At 43.8% G+C, this 21,636-nt stretch overlaps 1 protein-coding gene across 2 annotated transcripts in view; it reads left to right on the forward strand.

Moving 5' to 3' along the window:
* LOC135897365 (nose resistant to fluoxetine protein 6-like) overlaps positions 1 to 21,378 on the forward strand; it is a 58,370-nt gene extending 36,992 nt beyond the window's left edge. For both annotated transcript variants that reach the window (XM_065425974.2, XM_065425973.2), the window contains 5 exons: positions 2,782 to 2,904; positions 6,780 to 6,900; positions 15,000 to 15,189; positions 15,932 to 16,074; positions 18,166 to 21,378. In XM_065425974.2, coding sequence (XP_065282046.1) covers positions 2,782 to 2,904; positions 6,780 to 6,900; positions 15,000 to 15,189; positions 15,932 to 16,074; positions 18,166 to 18,483 — 895 coding nt within the window. In that variant the 3' untranslated portion in view covers positions 18,484 to 21,378. The remainder of the gene's footprint in view (positions 1 to 2,781; positions 2,905 to 6,779; positions 6,901 to 14,999; positions 15,190 to 15,931; positions 16,075 to 18,165) is intronic.
* Positions 21,379 to 21,636: the final 258 nt, after the last annotated feature.

Genomic DNA, 21,636 nt, shown 5'->3' on the forward strand with positions numbered 1-21,636 from the left:
GGGTTCTTTGACGAGCACCCAAAGCATGGTACAATGGTTTTTCTGCATTTAGCCCTCACTGGAATGCGGCAGCCAAGGCCGGGATTTGATCCCGCGACCTCGTGCGCAGCAGCGGAACACCATAGCCTCTAAGCAACCACGGCGGGTAGACGCGAAATCCTTTCAGTAATAAGCGGACCTGCCCATTCCAGATTTTCCCGAAAATATTTGGCTCTAAAATATTGGTTCACAGGCGCACGCGTTCACGCGCTCTCAGCAGGCCCTCAGTCCCTGTTAGGCCCTCAGGAAGTTCGTTTAAGTCATATTAGTTGGAAAGCTGTTAACTTTAGTAGGTTTCAGGTTCTCCAATAATATGCGAGGTGGCCATTCTTGAAAATTTTCCAGATTACATAATTCTAGTCCATGAGATGGATTATTCAGAAAAGCGGATATTACGTGCATGAAAAATCGAAACACATATTCAACTATTTAAAAAAGCTCACTCATTGACTTTTTAATTTGCGACACATATATCAATTTATGAATTGTATCATGTGAGTTTGCAAGCCGTATCAACTTGGAATGAATTTCCAGAATGACACCAGTTAGGTGATATGCACCATCAAACTCGCCGTAAAAGTGTACTGTTGTTCCACTTATTTAACAAGGCGCTTTTTTATGCATTGAAGCACAAAATAAGATGGAATGCCCATGTATTTTGTCCCTCACTTTGGGAAGCAATATCTCGAAACTGATGTCATACAAGAGATTCATTTCGAATAGAAACGTGTTGCAAACTAACAGGCTGCAATATGTAAATTGCAAAATTGGACAAAGAGTAACTCATCAAGATATTATTGAGTGAAATATTGTTGATTAATTTCATATTTGTTTCGATTTCTCGGGCTATTAATGACCACCTCTTTGAATAATCCAGCTCAAGGAGAAGAATTATGCTATCTGCCAGAGGCAAGTTTTAAAATTCAAGAAAACTTAAAATTGCTCACGCTGCATTTTCACAACATACGAATTGACCTTTCGAATACTTTGGCGCGTTCTAGTAAAGCATTTCTTATTCAAAAATTCCAAGCAGAACACTCATTTTCCAGTGCTCGTCTCTACCTAATATATTTTATCGAAGATCTTAGCAGGATTTGGTTTACTTCAGTCGCCTTACCATGCAGTGTGTATTACCAATTATATCAAGGGCCGGACTGCTTGAAGTTATTCCTGACACAAGTGTTATATTTGACCTAATACTTGTGTACCTTCATTATAGCACTTCCACGTGGTTTTGGGCTCTCTAAATGTTTGACGTAGCAGTTCTGCGTAAACCCGCAATGTGGAAAGAAGTAATTAAAGAAGGAAAATGAGACATCTACCCAATCGTAGCAGTTGCTACAAATGAAACCTGTACGGTTTCCTCGATAAAAAAACCTCGCAGTTGAAGAAAAATTCCCGGACAAGGACAAATTTTTCCTTCAACTGCGAGGCTTTCTTTTTGAGGAACCCACATGGTTTTCCTTTATAGCCATTGGTACGATTTAGTGGATGTCTGCTTTTCCCTTTATTAATGTTTAGATGTTCGTGGACAAAATAAATTTTCCAATGTGTTTTTCCTTCTGTTACTTTAATTCGGGGTCATGGCACGAGGCGTATGTAACATTAAATAATGAAGGAAAACAAATGCATGCAGCCTAATTTGATGCAGTACTGCAGCAGTGAACTAGCGTGCTCGTTGTCCGTTGTCCAATGGGCAAAATCATGTGCCACATTCGCCTTGAGTTTGGCCTCCCTGAACATGTGGCGCCGGATATCATTAGTGCCAAAGCACAGCCAGAAAATGTGGCGAATGTCCACCCAAGGGGTTTCTACTCGCACATTTGCGTGAATTTCCACGTGTCGTTATTTTCTGTGTGGGGCGCGTGGTTTCATCGGTGTGATATTGCTCCCAGCTCTTATTGATGTCGCAGTGTTCGTAGTTATTTTTCTATCGGTTGTTGAAACGGTAGTAGAGTGCGGGAGGGGCGGGGGCCAATTCAGAAGCTTTTCATGGCAAAATCACCATTTTATCACGAGACAGGCCGTAGTGGAGTAATGCGGATTAATTTAGACCACAAGGGGATCTTTAATGTGCTCCGAATGCACAGCAGTAGCTGGAGTTCCCTTGATTTCGTTCTTCCAATGTCTTCATTTTCTGCAGTGCATCTCTGTTGCCGAGCACCGCAATATCTTGAGGAATCAGCAAGCTAAATTTCGCACCATTTTTCCTCATTCTTCTGTACGTAACAGTTATGATAGTACATTGTGTGATAGCGTAAGTGTATATATTAGTGTGTGTGCTTCGTTTTTGTTTGTATGTCACGCCTTTTCTTTCATACCTCGCAATTGTTCCTGAAGTAGCATGCCAGGCCTACTGCTAGGCTAACCTTTTCAGATATAATTAAACTTGTTTTCTCACTCTCTTCGCAGAGCATTTCTTTATCCTCAACGTTAGTGTTAATATGCGCGGTACCTGCAAACTGGTGCGTATTACGCGGAACGAGCGGGGTGTGAACGGGCGCGCACATGACTGAATGCATTATCTAGCCCTGATGAACGGTCTAGATACTCACGACATATGTGAGGCATGTTAATCAGCGCAACTAGATCATAAAAATGCAAAGGAAAGAAATGGACACCACGAACATGGTCTATAGAAGTTTAAACGACAGTTGGCATGTATTATCAGCAGTAGAGTGCTTTCATCATATATGATATTATGTGGAGACCGCGTAAATATGTAAACTATTTCTTTTTCAGCAAACCACGCTGCAAAATAGCCATCTTCGCCTTGTTGTCTCTACTTGGATGCGCCTTGTCGACGTGGCATGTAGCCGGGAATGAAACGCCTCCATTCATCGTGATCGTCGATGAATCAGCTTCGTAAGTCATTAGGTTACTGTTTGCTTTGAACATTTCCCCGCTACTAGAATATATGCGCGTTCATTTCCATCACACAACGGCTTGCGCTTGCATAATTTCGCATTAGTTGATTTGCACATTTGTAAAACCTTTGCCTAAGCGTGACATAACGCTCCACTCTTTGCACACAACTTGGTTGCGATCGAGAGTAAGCACAACCTGTTTCTTTATCTACACTAAATCTAACTGCCGTACAGGCGAGCACGTCTTCAGCACCCATTACAACGGCAGAACACTTCCAGTTCTACGAGTAATAATGCCACGTATTATTGTGACGTATACACTAGTTTATTGTCATATAGATAAGGGTCAGAAGCCTATAGTTACAGAACTCAACACTCTCCGATGGTTCATTTCAAATGAGGGAAGCTTGACTTAAACATCACTACCATTCTGTGAAATATAGCACGAAGCGTGGCTCATGACACGCTATATGTCTAGTCCATAACAAGCTGTGAAGCTGACAGCCTATCAAAATCCCAAACACAATGTTCCAGTCATCAGGCAAAATAAGGTGAACACACCTATTCTCTTCTGCTTCCAGATTGAGATGCAGTGACCTTTAAAACTGATAACAGGTTATCATAAAAATATGGATGTGGTTTTTAGCCAAGTTTGATATGTTCTGAATATTCTGTGTCGTACTGTTATTAAGAGCAATATCAGCCTAAAAACCCCAGTTTATTCTGAAAGTTTATCATGTCTAAGTGTTCGGTTTGTATCCTTGCAAGCCATTTATAGACGTACTGACATCAGAGAAGGAAGGCTGTCACGCAGCAAAACAAGGATCGCAAACTCTTCTGTATGCTCGGAACACTGTCGATGCGCACGAGTTCCGGGCTATGAGTGGCATTTTCTAAGAATCGCTTCAGACATTAGCCGCATATAATTCGGTATCCATTGTACCCTACGTCATGGATGTTGGTATGAGGCTAGCCAAAGAGGAAAATGAATGCGCTCGTATAGCTGGTAATAATTTATTCAAAATTCTGCGCATATGACGCATTCTGCCGTAGCTGACATGTTTACACTCAAACCACGTGCGGACGTATAGGGATCCTTGTCTGTATAACGGAGAGCGGTTGCCTTCGCGCTGAAGGTGTGCACGTCGTCGCCATATGGTAACAATGTTTCGTGCACTTCTTTTTTCAAATAAGAATGTCTGGATCGCAGGCATGCGCAACGAGAAATTGTCGCGTCGCACTGAAACTAGAGTGCGGAATAACCATACACCTCTATCGGGTCGTCGAAATCGCCCACAGTGGCTCGCCGACGCCCTGCACCCGAACCGCCTCCACCACAGGCGGTTGCCGGGAATCCTATACTGAATACAAATCGCAAACAAAACAATACGACACGTTCATGACATCACTAGTGATGCGTACAATAGCAGTGGGGTAGGGCTATGCTTGTAAGGCAGCCTTCCACAAGACATCCTAGCGTAGTTTGTTCGTGCGTTTATGACAGGCGTGGCCAACGCGACCATCAAGAACGCAGGAAGAATACGCCATGTCTTGCCAATTTCTTCTTTTCCTTTCTGTGTCCCTGTTTTCGTATGCTTCATTTATTTCCTTTGTAATAAAACACTTAAAGCGCACTCGTGTCAACAGAAAGAAGGAAGGAGGAGTAAGGAAAGAGATAAGTAGAAGGCAGGGAGGTTAACCAGAATAAAGTCCGGTTGGCTACCACCGCACAGAAAGAAGTCTCCATTGCAGTTTCATTCGTGAAGCATCGTGAATTTATAAGGTGAACAATGAAAGATTTTTCAGGCAGTCAAAGGTGCAGACAATTAAGATTTGAATGTACTGATTTTTATTCACATTTTGTACTGTATTATGACTCAAATTTAGGCATCGGGAAAACGTGAAAATGCGGTAGCTATTTTTACTCGAACCTGCAATTCCTACATATGAAGTGAACCTAGGTGGCACAATGTACCAATTAACATTACATTATCCAGCCATTCAGGCTCTTAAAGAAGAAGCTATGTTCAAACAACTACTGCCGCCAAAGAGTTGTTCAGCATTCGTTCTTATTAAGGATCGTAGAGCCGCCGGCGGTAGAAAAAGAAAAGAAAATTAGGGGTTACTTATCTGCGGTGGAAGCATAAGGAAATTGCTCTTAAAATAGCGTTTGTTCAGAAATTCGTTGACACTTCTCTTAAAACTCAATAAGTTGGATCGATCGAGATATTTTTTTAGCTATTTTAATCTGGGCATTATACGCGGACAAGGCAAATTGTGAGCGAGAGATGTAGCCCAATGAACACAATCCGAAGCCCATCATTACAAATAGTTCATCGGCAGCACACAGAGTAGTGACCGTCATCAAGACTGAAGGGAGCGACAGTGCCCTTACGTCAATCAGGCTCTCGCAGAGACTTAGCCTTCCTTCAACACTGTGGCATTCATGCAAAGCCAGTCCCTGCTGCGAAAATATGTAAAAGAGTTGTGCGTACCTATCATTAGGAAATCTGAAAAACATCGCACAGCTGTAAATCCTGGCGTTTGAACGCCAGGATTTGCCTCTATTTCGCCATCATCGTGTAATACTTTAATTGGTTGCTTTCCTGCGTCTTCCTTCCCTCCGTTCTTCCGCGCTTAAAGCCAGTGACGGTACAGGGCAGCAACAATATCAGTATTACACAGAGAAAACACGGGATGAGTTGAAGGCTCGAGACATATGCTTGCAACAGTGGACGCGGAAAAAAAAAATCGGCGAGCCATTAAGCTATGTGTGGGCTATATTTATGGCACAACTATTACTTTGCATTGCCTACGTCGATGCTCCATGGCTGAAACGGTTGCGACCTACCCACTTGAAAACTTCATACGTGCAAAGAAGTCTGGAGTATACACATGTAAATCCATGTATATTCTTTCCAAGTAAACCACGGCCGGAGATCGGGTCAATAAGGTAGGAATGAGAGACTTCTCCGTGTTTTCTACGACATAGTGCATACACGGAGATTAGTAACATGTACGTGATTCAGTCACCGGCTGCTTCGAACACGGTCACAGAGTAGTTGCTCTTGTATACGAAGAAACAGCAAAAATAAAACAGACATAAGACTATTCTGGGAACTCGCAGTGGCAATGCGACCGTACTGTGTACAGGATATGGGTTGCCTTCTACGTCTGTATCTCCCGTGCGCATTCCATTACAATTAAAATTCATCGTTATATGCGTGATGCCCTTATTAAGCACATTTTTCCTAAACATGTCATGTACAAGTTATTCATTTTGTACTACATTACCTGCATTGAGTGAGGTAACATAAGAATTTAATATAATGGTAGCGTATTGCGGATGCAATGGGTTCCTTAAAATTGATTTAAATAAATAAACTGTGGGGGTTAACGTCCTGAAACTGCCCAGTCGGTTATGAGGAACACCATAGTGCATGGAGGGCTCCGAAATAATTTCAACCATCTGTCTTTTATTAACGTGCACCCAAGACACGGTGCACAAGTGTTTTTTTTTTAAATTCCGCCCTCATCGCAATCGAACCAGTGACCTTATGCTCAGCAGCGTCCTGAAAAGTAAGTAAAAATTAACTAGCGTGACTCGGGCACTTCCAATACATCTATAGCCCGTCACCTCCTGTGGGAAGCCAATTACGATGTAAGCATTGTGGTCACATGAGTTCTCAACGCAAGCACAAATGGTTATTTCAGTAGCTGACAAAGTAACCGCGCATTTGTGGCTCATTGTCTGAAGTAAGCCGCACTGGAAGCTGGCAATTCGTTACAGCAGTTACACAGAACGGTATTTAAGCGATTCTCAATATTGACAGACGGAAGTGAGTTACAGCTGGTGAAATGTTCCCACTGCAGGAACTTCTTCGAAACAATGTACTTCTACTACTTCTACCCGCACTACCACGCGGTCTGCTACTTCACGGGGCCCATCACTTTCCTCCTCTTGGAACGCTTCCGGAAGATCAAAATGTCTAAGGTGAGTATACGGAGCTTACTAAAACGAGCGTTTAGAGCCACTTGGTTTCTTGCTCAAGATTAGTAAACGAAGAAGCTGTTGTCAGTTAGCCATTTCTCACGCTTGTCGTTTCCAGATATCAAAGCGTTAGAGTAAGTGCAGCAGACGAACGACCACATTGCTTTGCTCACAGGCACCTTGACCAACGCCTGATCTTCAATGCTGCAAGTTTTACAACCTGGGCATTGCTCCTGTTACATATTCTTCTCTTGGCAAAAGTAGTTCTGCAACGTGAAATTTAAAGACAAGGCAAAATGTAAGGCTATGGCAAGGAAACGTCTTTCGTGAAGGGAACCAACAGCGACAAAGAGGAGATGAAAGCAATAAGGGCAGTTCCTTGGAATGACGTCGTAAATTTCACAAAATGCCGTGGCTACACATATTAATTGTATGAGCCACATTGTAATGAAGACTGTGGTCATTGCAATGAGGGCTGTGGCTCTTGCTTCCACAGGGTTCCCCAGCTACATTTAGCCAAGGTTTTAAAATATGCCCAAGCACTCCAGGAAGACTTGACCGAATTCTATTCAGGTTGTCACATTCCTTTTGGCGGAACAGTAGTGCTATGCGCACGCAGCCTAAACCTGCCAAGTGTCTGGCGTGGTTGCTGTTACGAGGCCACCCTATTTCTTTTAAATCTCCGGCTTTATTTTGTTTTTGTTTTTGTTTTGTTAGCAGCGGAGAGGCTGACTTTTGGACGAAGACGAAAAAAAAAATAAAAACAATAAAAAATTACAGCTGATACTTCCTTAAGGTGAATTACCGTGATGTAAAGCCGTATACGAGATGTTTCTGCGAAGATATAGCGCAAATTTTAAAGATCGCCTGTACCAGAGAGCTCAATTCTTGTCTTTGAACTGATCCCCTTGAAGAGGCGCGTATAACTTGCACGAGAAATCAAAATGTGTATTCGAAAAATAACACAAATTTACCAGTTAAGTTATAAAGTAATTACCTCACGACACAGTGCAATTTACAAGTTGCAGCTGGTGAGACTGCAAGACATGTCCACTTAAACAGAATTCTGTAGCTGACAAACCATTTGCGAGATATGCACTATCAAACTTCCTCTAATGCCCTTTCGTTCCACTTATTTTAAAAAAAAAACACCATTTTATGCACTGAAGCGCAAAAACTGGTCCGCTGACCTATTTCTTAGCGAAATTCCCCGTGTCCAATGATTGCAGCAATGAGCGTGCGCCTCCGCCGCATTAACGCGCCAGCTGCGCCTCTAACGCGTGAAGGGGGCGGAGTTTTGGACTTGGTTGCGGGGGATGTGGCCTTCGTGACCAGAGGACCGAGGGCCCCAAATTATTGTACAGTCATGTGATTCACCTTATGAGTTTTCACTGCATCTATAATACAAATTGACTATTTGCAAACTCTTCAATTGCCTTATCATTTCATACTCCTCACAAAACCAAAAAATCGAGTTTTATTTTAAAATTCCATAATTAACCACCGCATGTATCCCCATGATCTTTCGGTATTATATACATTATAAGGTTTAGTTGAAGGTTGCAGCATTATTTCGCCACATTTATAAGCTGAAATTTGTTTCCTTTATATTTAACCGAAACAGTATGAATGACCTTGCATAACCTTGCTGAGAGCTTCCTATATGATCCTTCGCATTAAAAATGAAATTACCGGACAGCGATTCGAACATATGTGCGATGGCTCCACCAGGAATGTTAGGATGTGTGGAAACACAGCAATGCCACAGTATATATATATATGTGTGTGTGTGTGTGTGTGTGTGTGCGCGTGTGTCTGTGTGCTACCTAGCTGTGGCCGAGTTGCAGAGTGCCCGCCTTGGCTACAGAACGCTGAGGGCACACACACACACACACACACACACACACACACACACACACACACACACACACACACACACACACACACACACACACACACACACACACACACACATATATATATATACCACATTTGAAGTTGAGCTACATGGTACAATATTGCCAAGTTACATATAATTATTGTCTTCAGCTGCTTGTGCGCGCGTGGTGCCGTTGATGCGTGAAGAAAAATATTCGTCGAGTCCCACGTGACGGTAACAGCCGGTGGTAATGCGTTTAGCATTGAACCAATATAGCGACACAACGTATTGCCACCGTCGAAACGATTTGTATATGAGGCGTGTACTGCATGAGACGTGTACTGGCTTCCCCATGAATGCTCAGCACCATCTAACACCGCCGACGTAAATCCTGCGAAAGCCTCCGAAAGACATGAAGAACCCGTGCACGCGAACGCTGAGAAACACGTCATGTGGCAACCAGGCTCCTCTCTCGCGCTTCTCTCTGGACATGCTGCTCCCTCTTGTGGCATCGCCGAGAAATCTGCGCGTGGCCTGCGAGACGAGAATCATGGCGCACCGTTGTCTGCGAATGCTGAGAATTGTTCCCTCGCTTGCCACACACGCAGTGGTACGCATACTCAGTGACACAAGTTAACGAGAGGTTTATGGAAGGCCGGCACATAACCAGTGCATTTGTTGTGCAGCCTGCTAATGCATCGGGTAGCTGTCCTTTTGAAACTCTTGTGAGGTGGGTTCGATTCATTTCAGCATCGGAGAAAATTAAGGTATATTTTTATCGTTATTGTAGAGCGGCACATTTTCGCTGGCACATACCTAGTGACCCAAATTAGCATCAAAGAGTTTCACTGAAGACCAGCACGGACCGAGTTGCACATATCCAGTGCTCCAAGTCGGCGTCAGAAGGTCTCGTGGAACAGCGGTGCATATCCAGTCCGGCATCTACGGTGACCCGTGTCAGCATGAAAGAGATTCGTTGAAGAGCGGTACGTATACGTACACATTGGCACATAATTAGTGACCCAAGTTGGTCCGATGGTTGGTTTTGAATCCTGTTACCAAGCACATCAGCCCCGATGCGCTAAACTTTCGATCACGGACTGCCCAGTGACCCAGGTTGGTGGGAAACAGGTTAGATAATACATAGATAGGCAAAAGGAGGCTGAGGAGACCGGGAATGGAAGACAGGCAGGATAGATAGAAATATGCACGCATAGCAGATTTGCGCTGCTTCATGCACTTTTCGGGGGCTTAGATAGAAACATACATACATAGCCACCATGAAGGTGCGCGAATACCCCAAGAAAGGCATTAAAATTTAACGCACTGAAGGCCTTTTTCAAGCAATAGGGTTCTTAGGCTCTTCCCCCGACTTGGCTGTGTGCATAGTTCTCGCCGTTGGTGAGAGGTGAGCCGACTTGGATCACTAGGTATGTTTTGGCTGCTATCTTGCTGAGCAAGGAACATGTGCCACTGGGTGTGTGCCCAAATAGACAACTTTGACGCCATGTATGCGATATTGGTATGTGCCTATTCTTGGCCAATGCCCGAGTCTGGACGTGCCAAGGTGAAAGAAGGGGTATGCAGCCTAAGGATATCTTAAGCGACAGCTTTTTTCGTCTACTTCACTCACTTTCGATATTTGCCAATCTCGCGCAATAAAATACGGAGCGGGGGGAGTGAAGAGTGCGCAAAGAAAGCGCAGATGCAGAGGAGGAGGAAGAGAGCAAGGCAGCTGATTGACTGGCGTGCGCGAGGCTGACGTCGGGCATTGCGTCGTGAGTAGGTGTGGAGCGCGTGCACCAGCTTCAAGCACCGCCATCGCAACCCTAAAACTCCGCGTCGTGCGCGGCCGCTAGATGGATAGCCATTCAACGCAGTTGCAGCAATGCCAGAGTAGACTAGAAATTATTCGAGTGGCACGATTTCTGAGCTTGACAGGTTCTTTGTCTCCAGCAGCGACGGCGCCGTCTGGCTATTGAAGTGCATGGCGGAGAAGTTCGTCTCGCGCTGGAGCGTGGTTGGTCTGGAGCACGCGTCTGGCGTCTGACCAAAAGCGCGCTCCAGTCCGGCCGTGGCTGGAGCTACAGTTTGCTAGACGAACTCTATAGCTAGCTTGAATTTGTGATTTCCTTCCTTGTAGAAAGCTGTTTTTTCACAATCTGTTTTAAGCGGAGAATGCTGTACAGTCAGGATTAATAATTTGACGTTGCTCTGAAGGGTTTATTTCTAGAACAACGCAAGTGAATGTAGGGATTCCTGACAAAAAAAAAAATCTATTTTCAGGCCCTGCGTCACATCCCGGTTACAAAAGACGACATAAATTTTTCTCAACTACAGAAATGTCTGTCGCAGCTGCAGAAATTTCTGTAACGACTACCGACATTTCTGTTGTACGACATAATTTCCTGGTGTTTCTATAGTTGCGACATATATTTCTGACGTTATGACAGAAATTCTGACGTTGCAACACAGACATTCTGTCGCGATGACCAAGAGTTCGGAAGTCGCAACATAAATGTTCTGTCGCTACAACAAGAGTTCTGAAGTCGCAACAACAGCCTTCTATCGCGACAGTGATTCTGACATCGCAATAGGAACTCTCTGTAGCGACGATAGATTCTTTCTTTCACGGCGTTAGAAATGTGCCACTTTCTGTCGCAACGACATAAGTTCTGACGTCATGAGAGGAGCGATTTTCTTCGCGGGGCTTTAAAATTGTATGTAAGTTTGACATCGGTGGGGTACACTGTACTTTTATCGTATGTGGTATTGAATGGTGCGTTCTCTGAATCCGGCAATACTGATAGCACTGATAGCAGTATTAAAGTCGACGTAGCGAACTGTCCTAATTTTGCCGTCACGATGAGGCACCAGCAATCGCCCTACCGGCTTCCTCAAAATCGGCCGCTGATGAAAATCATCGCATATGCGGCTACGGCTGCGTATCCATTTTGTTTTATTTTGTAAGATGTGACACACAGGCTTGCGGACTTGCACGTACTTTTACGCAGACGCATTAGTTAATTTGGCAGAAATATTACTTAAGCTTTTGCCAGGCGGAAAAGAAACCTGTCTCGCTCGGGCACAGGCGAGACACAGGGGCTACCTACGCTATATACATGCGCTACGTGTTCTGGCACATGCGCTACCGTGAGAAACCGGTACGCTGTCTAAATGAGCACTTACGCGCGAACGTTTGTGTGGCTATGTTGCACCACTATATGCGCGCTCAAAGGTGTAAAGACCCCCCCGAGACACAACCGTCGAAATTAACTGTAACAACACTTGTAGCGTTCCGGGTCACCACTGTATCTTTCTTAATTTCTGAACCAACATGGATATCGCACAGCAACATCGCATGGAGTGCTCGCGGATGGTAACAACAATTTTGCTCTTCTATATAGAGGCGCCATTTGACGTGGCGGAGCAAAAGTGTACCTTGACTCACAACGTACAAATGTAAACACCAGCGCCAACACAGATTCCTACTGTTGACCTGGTCAAAATGTACAAGGATAACCACGTCGGCGTGGTGCTCAGCATGGACACTATTTCATTTTTAAAAGCCAGATTCACTTTTGAATATTTCTTTAGCATTGTTTGAGCGTCGCTAAATATAGCACTATTACATGACCTTTTCCCTGAACCTATGCATCGAAAGCCGTATCTGTCTCCATTTCGTCAAGGTGTTCTTTGCCGTGTCCGTAGTATGTGTATTACGCCAGCAGCAAAAAACATCTTTCTTTGAGTCGCACACTTAAACTCTACCAGTTAAAACACGGCTTCAGGAGAAAGGATTATATGTACCCTGGAATACAAATTGTAGACTTTGCAATCAACCAGAGACGAGAGAACATTGCTTTATTCTTTGTCCTGACGCATTTCATTTTTGGGTCATTTTACGAAGAACTATAAAAAAGACCTTCCTCTCACATCTTACGTTAACCACTCCCTTCCTTTCAGAAAGGCAACCTGTAATGCACCATATCATTTGTTTATCTTATTAGGACTCTATTCATTATGGAGAAGCCGAATGATCGACAGACGTGCCGAGCTACCTCGCTCGACAAGCTTTGTCTTTCGAGAAGAGGCTGCTCAAGTGCGTAGTGCAGTTGCAACGTTTCATCCCACTCCTGAGTGGATTTCGCATCTTAACGCTTGTGTTTGTTTGCCCGAATTTTCAACTTTCATTGGACTGCATAGTATATGTCTCTAAATGCAACATAACTTTTGAATGACACTACTCATAATTCCATGCAGTAGAGAAAAAAGAAGTCAGCGTGGTGCAATGGTAAGATACTGGGTTCTGAATTGTTCAGTCGTACGTTGAAATCCCCGGTTGAGAAATGTTTTCTTTTGTGTTTACATATTTGCGTAGTCCTGTCTGTCTGTCAACGTTTTAAATGAATAGTGATCAAGAATTACAGAACGTCAGAATACAGGACGTTCCAAAATACGACAGACAGATTTCCTGTTGCGTTTTTCAATAGGGACGGAGGACATGCTTGCGGTAGTATACCCAGATCTCGAGCAGCATCGGAGACATTTGATCTTCCTTAGTCAAGAGGCATTACATGCCCACCCTTGTATTTGAGTGGAGATGATTAAGGGGCGCCCACGCACTACCGACACGACACCGAAGCTCACATGACGCCAATACTAAGGATCGCTACGTGTCTGTGACGAGATTTCATTACTACGACGCTGACAAAATTAATCTGCAGCAACCACATTTTTAATGCTCTATCTCGTTGTGCCCTATGTCCAAACGAAAATGATGATTTATTCCCGAGCCTTTTGAAACGGGGTGGTATAATCACCTAGCCTGCTTGAGTTAATCAGGTCTGCTATACATGCTTTTCATTCTAGCATTTTTCTATACATCTCCTTAATCTTCTTCCTCTTCCTAAACAACTTCTCTATCTACCTTGTACCACTAGCTATGCGTGTGACGGATCCGGTCGTATCAGTCTCTTCCCTGGTTTTTTCTACCACTACTCCGAACGTTTCTTGCTTATCTCGACTGGTGAGCGGCTTTGATGCTTCCGTCCACTGTAAATCCAAGCGCTTCTGGAAGGTGAAAATGATGGCCAAACTGCGCTCCATCAGGTGCCCGCTCGTTGCTTAATGTGGCTGCTTCAGGCGAAGGTCGTGAGAAATTTTGTTTATTTCTCTATTTTGTGAGTATGAGAGCCTTTCTAGTCACCTGAGTGGGATTTTTTGTTTTGTTTTTTTGTTTTTTTGTCATCGCAAGCACGAATACTAATGGTGACAAAATGTTGCCTACACTATGAAGGAAATTACACCCTCGTAAATAGGTTGGTTACTGAGCACCCTTTCTGCACCTTCACTTTTTCTGAAAATTTCGAGAACGCGCGTATTCATTAGCAGAAAATCTTTAGTGGCCTTTACTGCGCACCTTTGCATTGCATTACTGGTGCCATATGCAAAACATGCAGCTGACAGAGTTTAAGCGCACTCAGACACCTAAACTTTTGAAAGAAGACAAGCAGCTTTATGAGGTTCTTGCCAGCGGTTTGCGGCAAAAAGTACCCTGTCGATAACAACAGCACATTCATTGCTGAGGTGGCAGTCCCATATGATAAAATGGTGGTATACGACTATTTTTTCTTCTCTTTTCTATCCTTCTTTCAGAGCTACCTTCTGGCTTCCCTTGAGTTCTTTCACCTTGATAGAGCTTTATAGATTCGCAGCAGAGCGTGGCGTCAGCCTATCATAACAGCTAACGGCGCGACAGCGTTCTATAGGTGCTGCATTATTCTTTGTTGCAGCATTGGCTGAGTGGCTAAGAGGTAAAACTTCCGACTCCCACTCTGTAAGACCGGAGCTCGAATCCATGCAGAGTTGTGCTGAGATATTTTGTTTGCTTTTTCTTTTTCATCTTGTAATCTTCTCGTAAATCATTTTGGGATTCCTTTGATGGCCACCGGATCCAGTCACGAACATCTAAACGGCTAGGGGAGTGAGATAGCATAGTAGATACCGCTATAAACAGAGAAACGTAGGGCAGAGCATGCTTTGGGGGAAAGTGTAATTGCATCGAAGCAACCTATCATATAGGTGTAATAGTTCCCGGAATCACCATCTTCTATCGTGTTAGCGGAAGCGTTGTAGACAAAAGGAAACATTTAAGTATGCAAATTAAAAAAGAAATTATTCCGCTCCTTTCACACGATTTTTTATGTTTATTGTTTTTTAGGTAACAGAGCTAGCCGGCTGGTGCATCGCGATCGCCTGTGGCCTCTGTTGCATCTTCATGAAAGTCAGCTGGTACAGAACTAAATACCCGACGACAGAGTTTGGGAAGCTGTCCACCGCCTTCTTCGACAGACTTCTTTGGTCCATTTTCATGATTTGGCTAACGCTGGCTTGCGCCTCGGGTCGAGGAGGTAAGACGCTTTCACATTCAGGTGGCGAAAGGTGATCATGAATGGTAATATCACAACGAATCTCGCCATTATCGAACGAGGGACCGCTTGGTCGTTGCTTAGCGGGTTTAAACACCTAGCTCCCGTGTGTGGTTCAGAAAGTTCATGTCACCGCCATTTTGGTCTTCTAGGAACAAGTAGCTATTTTTGATTAAGGTAAGAACTACACAAGCAGTAGGCATTTTTCAACGCAACGGGCACTTTCACCTCATTGTGTTAGCTTATTGTGCGAAACCAAGATGGCGATCCCTTTACCATAAGCAGTTGCCTTAAGTTCTGGCGTGCAGTCCGACAGTTGAAGAAGAGAGAGAGATATTCCAGCAGAACTTTTTTTGGGCTAGTTGGTGCATGTTAGTGAAGTACTAAAGCGCCAAACAGATATCGCTCGTCCGTGTCTCTTCTTGTGTCGTCTGTTTGGCGCTTTACTACTCCAGTAAGAGAGAGAGAGAGAGAGTTGGTTTATATGAAGTGATTAGCCTGCTAACCACATCACACTGTATAGGCGAGCAGAAAGCACGAAGCAGTGGTAGAGATGTGCTCTTTTAACATAGTGCTTACTGGAGGCAGCTTCAGTTTTTGATCCATGATCTTGAGCAGCAAGACTGATGGGTTACACGCGCCACAGCATATAGATCCAGATTTAGGAATATTTAAAGTCATGCCTCAGTTGAACATAATACTCACTGGTCGTGCCCCTTCGCAGGTTTCCTTGGCAAGTTCCTGTCGTGGGGTGCGTTCGCACCAATGGCCAGGCTGGCCTTCGGTGTCTACCTCATCCACTTGCCCTTCATCCAACTGGCGCTGCACATTTCTCGAGAGAGAATGGGGCTGTCCCATTTCATAGCGGTACGTGCGTTAGCTGCCTCATCAATGTCTTTGGAGGGATATACAATCGCGGCGGCGAAAGGAAAGAAAGAAAGTACTCTATAAAGCTTTACTCAGCTCGCGTATATCAAAACTGAACCTTAGCCACAGCCGTCCAGCATACTACTCATTCCCTGATCAGTTAGTATAAACGCAGTGTATAATTGTTAGTCAGTCTTCTATGTCTTGTTGTTTAATAAGTGATAAGTTCCTAAAAAATTAACCACTGAACGTCGAAAATAAACCATTGCATCTAAAAAAATGAAAGGAGTAAAATAAAGGAGTAAAAACAAATGCAGAAAGAACTGATTCAGAAGATGGCATGGTTTTTTTGTTAATTACAACCACATGAAGTCACCTGACAATGAAGCTAATGAAAGCAAATAACTGCTATATTTATTCAAATATAAGTAAGAAAAAGTGAAATGAAGATGTACGAAAAGGCTAATTCCCGCAGGTGGGAATGAAACCTACATATTCAGCATTACTTGTACCATGGTTCACTACGGAGCTACCGCGGCCACTGCTCTTCCGTACACTTTCTTGGGTATGAGCGCCTGCATAGTAGATCTATCTCTGGGCCTTTTAGCCATCGCCATTCACAACCATGGCAGCGGATGGAGAACATCGTTTCAAATCGAAAAGCGCGATACCTTCGCAACACGCCAACGTCCAAACACAAATCGCCATTACCAAAACATCCGTGTAGTCATGGCATTAAAAAAGAACCTTGCCCACCCGGCACAAGGAATCGCCCCATTACATGTGTGGCAGTGACTATATATTCCCATGAAACATGGAAAAGATCAATGCGAATTCACATAACGTAACCTAAGCCAGATATATAGAAGTTCGACCCATTCACGATATATTATAAATATGCCGGACTTCCATGTATACGTTCAGCAAGTAAGCCGCTGCAAGATCCATCCAGGCGTTATTTAATTTATGTCTTGCTCCTTTTTGCCATCTTCAGTTATTGAGAGCAAATAAGATACATCTGACATGTGCTTTGACAAAAAACCAATTAGTCCCAAATACCAACGCTTCCATGACAAGAGAATACCTGCGCCCTGACTGGTACGCCACCTAGAAAGGTCGGCACTCCTACTGTGAACCATGCGTACTATGGAATAACGATGATTGAACTGAGGGCCTTCCAAGTTCCCGTTGTGAATGCATAAACTGGCAGCCCTCCTGCGTAAGATTGTGTCATAGTTCAAAGCGAACAAATTTTGTTATTTATGCACTTGCGGCACTCTCCAGTACTTGCATTCGCTCTTGCTTGGGATAGTTGGGTCTGTACAGTTAAGTGTTTAAGCAAGGTGAGTTAGTAAGGCTGTGTCGAAGCACTGTTGCTATGTTAATCAAATTGAAAAGGTACGTTGATCTCCTTGCTCAATTACTATTTGCCAGTTCTTCTTCAGTTTTATTTTTCAGACTAAAATGAAAAGGTCTTTTTCTGAAACCATTCACATATTTAAACATGCTAGGCCGTAAAAGCCAGATGAAGATGTGTTCGTCGGGAAATAAAACTGAAGTTATGGGATTCTCAGCTCTCTTAGCATACTCGCGTTTACTTATTAAGAGCAGAAAAAGTCAACAATCACAGTCGACTTTTGGCTTCATCAGAACCCACGTGCCAAATATGAATGTGACGGACACTAGATAAATAGGGACATCCCGTTTTGTAAGAGTAATATGACTATATTTTGATCTACTGGAAATACGTGTGTCATAAATGGGTGTAGACACCTTACGCATAGGAAGATGCATGACGTGGTTGCTGACCACGTCTTGCACCTTGCATATGTGGCTGATGCAAAATCAAAACTTTTACTGGGAAATTATTCTTGCGGGACGGCGCTTAGTTACTCAAAAACATTGTTTGAACAGTATGTTGCTCGATGGGGGCGAGAATAGGCAGCGGCACAAAATAAAGTCGGCATGATCAACAAGTCAATCAGTAGAATAAGCATTGGTATCAATGGTTTTTAAGCAGAATTCAGTATACATAGACAACAGGAAAGAACTCTACATCTCATACGTTCCTCATTTCAATATTTCCCGCAGGCGTCATTCTGTTTTTCTACCCTCGCCTGGAGCTACATCTTGAGTTACTTCCTGTTCATCTTCTGCGAGGCGCCCGTAGGCAAGCTCGACAAGCTTCTTTTTGAAGGACTGCGGGGCAGAGCTTCCAAAAAGGGCGTGGAAGACAAAGTGCGGACAAAGATTGAACTCATCGCAGAAAAGCAGCAGAGTGCCGACAGCTTAGCAGAGAACAACAACAACAATAGGAACAGCTGTGAACCGGTGCCCGATGAGCAGCGGTTTGGACTACAACAGAACGGTATCAAACCGCGCGCAGAGGCGGTCAGCTGTCGTCTTTGACGTGAAAGTGCTTCTTACATGCATCCTTTTTTCCTGGTGATTCGCACTCAGACCTGTGGCGCAACATTTTGCATATTGCCGTCGAGCCCATGCGGGCCCGAGCATTAGGAACGGGTATCAAGTGGACACCAATACTGGAGCAGTGCCTCTGCAGCGCCAGTTACCGTGCTAACTATGTGGACTCAACCGGAGCACTGTATTTGCGTGACGCAGTTTTTTCATAGCAAACGCTACGCGATACATCCAATAAGTGGGTGGGGTACAATCTAATCTTTAGGGAAATAGTGCGCTTGAATTCGCTATTGCTGCACGTTTCAGTGTTCGCCATCGATATCTTACTACGAATCAACAAAATGCGATCACCTCTAAGCAATGCGTTTTAAACCACTTCGTTCCTCAACGGAGTCATTACAACGACATCAGAGATTGAACAAAACAAGAGGTTTTCATCCTTGAAAGATAGGTCTAATGCTTACGTTACTTAGAAACAATTGTTTCAAAGCCGGTGGCCTATAAGGCATGAATATCAGCTTGTCTTAAGCAGTTCACACCCGCTTATTCTCACTCACAGCCAGAAAGGTACACCAGGTATTCAGGAACGATTTGGAGCTTGCTTTGCATTTTTGCTTTTTTTTGATAGTACAAACCTTTAAGATATTTCAGAGATCACAAGCCAATATGATCGCCACTAGGCATACATGAAGGTGTCAAAGGAGTTCTAATCTAGGATGGTAGTGTACATAACTTTTATGGCTAAATAAAGCAACAGCGCATAAGACCGCACAAACAGAAGGAAAGGATAGTATTTCGTCCGTTCTTTACGTGTGTCCTGTCCAATGCTCTGTTGGTTTATTGAGCGGGTGCGAATGTGTCAGTGAAAGGCACATTATGTTTCTTCTTAAACTATTTTGTAGTATTAGCAAATAGCAGTCGCCAGCTTGTATGGTTGTGTAACCCTAGGATTGGAGGATGTGTCCCACTCCTCAAGAATTAGGGGCCACCAAATGTGGACGCCGAGATTTCCGTACATTGAGGAAGTATTGCCGCATAATGTGCTCGTAGATCCACCTGAATTCAGCCAAAGGGTAATAGTGGGCTGGTCGTCTAGGTGACACATTTCACGGTGCGATCCGCTTGAGGATGGATAAGGCCTCTTGCCCCGTGCGAACGGAATGCAGGTGCGCTTTATCGATCTTATAGGTTCCAGAAATTTTTCAACGCATCGTCACGACAATTATGTGCTTAAGAAAGTGTGACACGGGGTCGCATTGTTTAGCCGTCGGTTCAGCACGAGCCGACAGGCTTCGTATAGGTCGCATATCGCGCATTGGGTCGGATTCACTCGACTGATCATGATTTTTTGGTTATATGTACGTGCAAGAAACATTCGTAACGTGTATATATTGGCATGAAATTCATTCCTGTTATCATTCTGGATAGGTGCAATTCAGTACTACACTTTCGTCAAAAGGGACGAATGGTCGGTTTTCGCTAAACACATTCAGGGTGAATTGCCTGACAAGCTAACACTTTGATTGAATGCGTTGTGGGCAAACGTTTGATATTTGTGTAACTCTTCTCATTTAATTTGTTATTACAGACTTTTTTTATTGTATTGTTCCTCACTGTCTTCGAAGAATCAAACCCTGTGAGATTTGGCGTTGTTAGCTGCAGCTACTGTGCGAGTTTCTCCATACGCAGCTCAGGAGTGGGTAACGTGAAATTAAAAATGATTTCGACAAGCAGCGAGCCATCAGGGACAGAAATTACAGGAAGAAACGCTGAAATATGCATTTAGAAATAATTACCGGTCTCTTTATTGCTTTTGATCTTTGTGAGTAGGGACGTCTATTTACCGTGTTCCAAGATTTGACTGCGTCGGACTGTGAAGCTCGCGCTAACGGCAAGTCACCGTCTGAAGTTCCTTCTTTTTCTTTTCTCGTCTGGCCGTGGTATTAATGTCGAACAGACGCTTGTCATTTGATTTTTCGAAGACTGATGAGATCAGTTATAGGAGGTGGATGCAACCTTCCTTCTTTTCTACATTATCATTCGTTTTCGTTGTCGCAGCCTAAAATGGGCCGCCGTCACTACTAAAAGGCGACTAAGTAATCATCATTAATGTTTTCATCTAGAAAACGTGGAATTCGGGACGACCATCATGAAAAGCAACGTGGAGCGAGCGCGTTTTATGGGCGTGGCTTATCCTAGACAAACGCACTGTCTCATGCTGTGAAGTGCGCCGGAGGCGTTAAGCAATGCCATATCCACCAGATCTCACTCTGTTATGTTGGTCACGCATGTGAGCTCTGTAACACTGACTTATACCGCAGACATGTTTAGACGCAGTGCGATTGCCTAGAATTACGGCTTCTTTCTCACTTGATATTTTATGGCTTTTCTTTTTCCTACTCGATGGTGACCTGAAGTGTAACGTATGGGTTATCGTGAGTGTTCTCAGTCTTATTAGTATGACAAATTAAGCAAGTTGGTAACTAATTGTGTCGTAAAGCAACACTGCATTACATCAGTGGTTCTTATATTCGTTGTGGTGGTGCAGCTTTACAAAGGACGTTGCCATTCTTTACCACTTGTTACCGGACTCCGTTTTGGTAGTCCCGCCCATCATGTTCCGCCTTTGCCAAAGCAAGACGCCATGCCCTGTCTTGGATTGTGATTTCCGAGCGCCATGAATAGGAGAGAGCTGCTCATCTTCTGGGTCCGTATTGACGAAGCAGAACGTGCGTGCGCTAAAACAATTTCGCCATTACATGGCTTTGACGAATTGTATCAAACGTACTTTTAGCGAAGTCTACCGGACAACGACAAGCTTTTTTCGTAAAGAGAAAGCTTTGTTAATACGGCTACTATTCCAACCTGTAAATAAACGTGAATAAAAAGACATGTATTTTCTTCGAATACACCAAGCAAGACTTGTCTTCCTTCAAGAAAAAAAAAAAAGTCGCAGTTTCGCCTGACAGGCGAAGCGTCGATTACAATAGCAAGTTAGAGGATAGCTATACGAAGTAAGGATAGTGGTTTTATCGGCCGTATAAACTTGTAAGCATAGGCACATTAACTAAATTAACAAACATGGTGTCACATGCACGCAAAGAAACATGAACACATCTTACTCGACGACCGCGGAAGCTC

Source organism: Dermacentor albipictus, chromosome 1 (genome assembly GCF_038994185.2).
Source record: "Dermacentor albipictus isolate Rhodes 1998 colony chromosome 1, USDA_Dalb.pri_finalv2, whole genome shotgun sequence".
NCBI lineage: Eukaryota > Metazoa > Arthropoda > Arachnida > Ixodida > Ixodidae > Dermacentor > Dermacentor albipictus.